At 41.4% G+C, this 5,181-nt stretch overlaps 1 protein-coding gene across 1 annotated transcript in view; it reads left to right on the top strand.

Moving 5' to 3' along the window:
* Positions 1 to 4,061, top strand: part of LOC101860132 (signal peptidase complex catalytic subunit SEC11A-like) — a 13,254-nt gene extending 9,193 nt beyond the window's left edge. The window contains exon 5 of the mRNA XM_005110405.3: positions 3,606 to 4,061. Within this exon, the coding sequence (XP_005110462.1) occupies positions 3,606 to 3,656 (51 nt within the window). The 3' untranslated portion in view covers positions 3,657 to 4,061. The remainder of the gene's footprint in view (positions 1 to 3,605) is intronic.
* Positions 4,062 to 5,181: the final 1,120 nt, after the last annotated feature.

Below are 5,181 nucleotides of genomic sequence, written 5' to 3'. Positions count from 1 at the left end.
TCCCGGATAAAAAACCCTGTCCCCTATTCCCCTCCTTTTTTTTTTCCTTCTTTTTTGTGTTTGTTACTCTCTTGTAACACCTCTAATCTTCTGGTGCTCATATGACCTTAGGCAGTTGGGAGCGCTGTAAAACCTCTTGTAAAACTAAACCACTCCACCCCCCCCCCCCCCACCCATTATCTACCCTCCCAATGTGCAAGCCTAATAGATCCTGCACATGTAGTGTCTTGCTGAGCTTTTTGTTTTCTTTCAAAACACCATCGTTGGTCCCCTAACCCCACGCGACAGGCGCGATTCGATGACATCTCATCAACATTCATAATATGTGAGGTATGCTGACAAAATGAGTTTCTTCTCGCTATTCACACATGGAGATATTGGCCAAAAATCAACTTTAGTGTGAAATTTGCAGATTTTCTATTGATGCCATATTATTTAAGTATGACCTGTCTTTTATTAATTCATAAGTTTGTAAATTGTAAAAACTTCACCTATAAGCGTGATGTATCTATTTCCTTAAGGCTTGAATCTGAGAAGTAACTCATTTTGTCAGCAGGCTTCATATATTATTATATAGCTTAATGCTTCAATTTTGAAATAGAGAGCCCAGTATGCCAGCTTGTACTGCTATGCTAAAACCATTCGCTGCATTTCAAATCAATGGTTCCCTGGTGTGGCTTCTCATGTGGCCTTGTTGTTGTTGTTGTTGTTGTTGTTGTTGTTGTTGTTGTTGTTGTTGTTGTTGTTGTTGTCAGCGATCCAGTAGCATCTGAGCGTTAACTCTTCTGCATGATGCCATTCAGTAATAGCTGCATGTCTGTTCTAATTGTTGTTTTGAGGAGTAGAGGCAATTAGATGTGTGGGGTAGCTCGGGAAGAAAACATCCCCTTAAATCAGTTAGTTTTCTACAGAAGAACAGATGATGTTCCACTGTCTCTGAGGGGTAGTCACATAGTGGGCAGGCAGCAGACTGCTTTACTCCAATTCAGTTGAGATGGTGGTTGAGGGGTACATGTTGTGTTCTAAGTTGGAAGATTATGGATTGATCTCCCCTCCTCAACTCATTGATTGGGTCTTTGACCAGTGGTTTATTCATGTGGCCATACATCCTCCTTCCTGTCGTACCTGTGGCCCGGTCATTCATCCACTCTTCCTTGAAGTTTGACTTGATCATTTGGCAGCAACCCTTCGAATTTTGACTAGGGCAAGGGGAGCTCAATGTGCCAATGTAGGCGAAACCATTCGCTGAGCTTTTAAGCAATGGTATCCGGAGTTGTTCATGATGGGACTAAAGCCTCTTTGAGCCATGTTTTAACTCTTGTTGGCTCCACATACCACTCTGTTGCGTAATCTTTGACAACAACATACTGTTGAGTTTGCCTCAGTGAGTAGTTAAATATTACGAGACTTTATGTACAGTGTGCGTGTGATAAGCAAGTAGATGTATGTTTGTGTTTGTGTGCGTGTGTGAGTGTGTGCGTGTGTGTGTGTGTGTGTGTGTGTGTGTGTGTGTGTGTGTGTGTTTGGCATACATGTGTGTGCACATGTGTGCGTGTTATATGTGTTCGTGAGTGTGTACGCGTGTTTGTTTGTGTGTATGTGTATATCGTGTGTGTGTTTGTGTGTGTATGAGTGTGTGTATTTGTGTGTGTGTGTGTGTATTTGTGTGTGTGTGTGTGTGTGTGTGTCGCGTGCATGAATATTGTTCGTACATGCATTTATGTAAAGCGCCTAGAGCTGTGTTTACACGGGAGTGGGCGCTATAGAAATGATCTTAATTATTATTATTATTATGTATTCCTGTACCAAAACGAAAAGTAAACAAAGACGACCTAATTTTCCGAATTGGGGCAAGAGTTGAAAATCGAGCGTAGGTCACACACGCTACTTTGATTTGTTGTGGTCAGAGTGGGATTAGGACTAGTGAAGATGATGTGAAGTTGAGCTTTGTTACAGGTGGTTAGGAGTTTTTGTTCTATTAGAAAGAAGGGAGCATCACAAACACAACCTCACAACCCGCGTCGGTGGCCTAGTGGTTAGGCTCTCGGGCTCGCAACCGTAAGGTCGTGGGTTTGAATCCCATCAGGGGCTCGACGTTGTGTCCTTGGGAAAGGCACTTTGCACAAATTTTCCTCACTTCACCCAGGTGGAAATGGGTACCCGGCTATAGACAGTGAACGGATCTTGTCAGTTTGATTGTGTTTGAGCGCGTGAAATCCGCAGCTTGCACTGTATGCTTCCGCGGAAGCCGAGAATGTTTCTGAGTGTTCTCAGAGGGTCTGCTGGGGTGATAATAGTTGTAAAGTGCATAGAGCATGCTCTTGAGCATGGATATGCTCTATATAAATGCAATTATTATTATTATTATTATTATTATTAACACAGTATCACAACAGACAGCCAAGAACATCATCAAATGCAACACCAGGGAACAGTGGCTCAATGGATGGGCAATGGGCAAAACTGGAAGAACTGTATTTGCACACATGACAGCCCCCAACTCTACAGATGCAATAAATTCCCTAAGTAGAAGAGAACAAGTCACGATCTTTCGCCTACGAACACAACACATACCACTACATTCCTACCTTAATAGGATCCGCAAGGATACCCCACCCGACTGCCCTTTGTGCGACTGCCTGGATGAAACAGTACCACACCACCTCTTTAACTGCCCAGCACTTTGTGACCTGCGTAGCACCTACCTACCTGCCTCCCCAGACATCGGAAATACTCTATACAGCGACAAAGCACAGCTGATTAAAACCTGTCAATTCTTTGCCATATCGACAGACCGAAGGGCTAGAACCCAAATGGCTGCTGGATCGGAAAAGTAAAGTAAAGTAAAGTATTCTATTATAATTATTATAATATATTTTGTATTGCTGTGTTTGGTTGTACTCCTGAATCCCAAATCATTGTGAGGCAGCGTGGTGGAATCAGACTCTCGTCAAAATAATCAAAGTGAAGAAACTTGCATTTTTTCACAGGTTTGTGAATTTTTTTCAAATTTTAGTTTTTTGGCTCAACACCTTTCATGCCCATTAAAGAACTAATTTCTGTGTGGATTTTTCTGAAAAACGTTGATTAAAGGCACAAACAATGTAAATTTTCAGTTACCATGGACTCTCAAGCTAAGGAAATAACTAATCTTTGGCGGCCATTTTCTCACTAATCTTACCTCTGAAAACAGGTGATCCCCTCCCCATTCATTCGTAAATATCTCGACTTGTATTCAATATAAATGGATATTTTTTTCACTCAAATAAAGACAAATTTTAATGAATAAGCTTTGAGATGATACCAGTAACTCTGCAGGCCCAAAAATTGACGAGAGCCTGATTTTACCACGCTGCCTCACATATACAGTTGTATCTGCTGAATGAATTGAAATCTGTAAGACCTCCAGATTTTCTTCGGTCAGACAGTTGTTTTTTTTGGTGGGGGTTTTTTTTGTGGTTTAGAGAGGTTGCTCCAAAAGAAAAAAAGAGAATCAGGGATTTTCTTTTCTTTCTATTTACTGCTGGTTTCATCTCATGTTCAGTTTCAGTGGACCCCACTGTATTTCTATTTCTCTGATTTTTGTTTTCTAATTTCTTTTTCAGTATGCCATCTTAGCCGTCCTGGGACTCTTTGTGCTGATTCATCGAGAGTGACCCCTTCTTGAACCTAGATTTGCCTGTGTCTGTGGATTGTGTTGTCTTCTTGATGACTTTGGCCTTGACCTTCTGCATCTGGAATGGATTGAAGACATGGGCACATGTGTTGTCTCTGTATTCAATGAGTGCCATGGACAAAGTTGTTTGGTTTTTTTTTGGGGGGGGGAGGATTTGATTTGACAAGTTAGTACCTGTGTGTTTATTGACTGTTGATACGGCCTATCCTGGGACGAGCATGAAGTTGGCGATATAGGACGGCTGACGGTACAACAAAGTGAAGTTTCGTGTCCTCTGTTAAATACATGTATGTAGTATCGACATATTGTATATTGTAGTGACAGAGTTGTGGTTCATAAGACGCATGCTACGTATCCCATGGACAGCTAGAAAAACAAATGAAGAAGTCCTGGTTGAAGCAAGTTATAGAAAACAACTTATCACGAATATAAGAAAACGACAGGCAAATTTCTTCGGACACACAATGCGGAAAGAAGCATTAGAGAACATTGTAACAACAGGAAAGTTTGATGGAAAAAGAGGCATAGGCAGACAGAGGGAAAAGATACTGGATAAGATGATAACATGGTTGGGAGCAGCAAGAACAACAGACACCATTGCTGCAACGCAGGACAGGGTGAAGTGGAGGTCCATGATCACCCACGCCAGTCGGCAAGGCACCGGATGATGATGAGAACCGAGGGCCCAGTGTCAAGGGAACTTGTTTACCTATCAGTTATCTCCCTTCGATCTGCCATATTTAGACTTGAGCATCTCACTAAGGCTTAAATAAAAGCCCCACGGGCATTCACTAGCCTGTACGTTATTGGGCTGAAATCTGGCAACGCCAGATATTTTGTAGGGAGGGGGGACGGCAAGGTCTCCAGGGGACTTATTTAATTCCTATTTTTTAGAAAAAAAATTTTAACCAAGGCCTTAAAATAATACATGTATTCATATTATTGTAGGCCTACTCGACATTCCTGATGATCCCAGAAGTGACTAAGAATACTTACAAGTTAGATCTCTATTATTCTATTACCTCACTCACTGCCAGACCCGAGGAGTTTCATTTTTTTTTTTCAATGTACTGCCGACTGCCATTACCGAACCACCTCGGGTTCAGCTTTCCTTTTTTTTATATATATTTTTTTTAATGCAATAAATTGATGTGTTTCTGGTCTGGTCTTTGAGGGTGCGTAACTGGTGTCCTTTCTGAGTTGACTGAAGATTGTTCTTTTTCAGTTTTAATCAGGAGTTTTACGTCACTTGCAGCACAATATGGTCACATAAGTGCCGAAGATTAGAGGTGTTACAAGAGAGCACACAAGCACAAAAAAGAAGGAGGGGAGATAAAGATGATAGATGTCTGATAAGAAAGAAGAAGTAAACCACATCAGAGCGAGCACCTTTCAGCCTCGCACAATTGTTCGAGTTGCACTACTTGATGTTGTTGTTGTTGTTGTTATTATACAAGTCATTCGATAATAAGAATCAATTCAACTATGATTCAATAACAACCAAG

The sequence above is a fragment of the Aplysia californica genome, unplaced genomic scaffold (genome assembly GCF_000002075.1).
Source record: "Aplysia californica isolate F4 #8 unplaced genomic scaffold, AplCal3.0 scaffold00886, whole genome shotgun sequence".
Classification (NCBI taxonomy): Eukaryota; Metazoa; Mollusca; class Gastropoda; order Aplysiida; family Aplysiidae; genus Aplysia; species Aplysia californica.
Note: the sequence above shows the minus strand (reverse complement) of the source record. Positions and strands in the feature narration are given on the sequence as shown.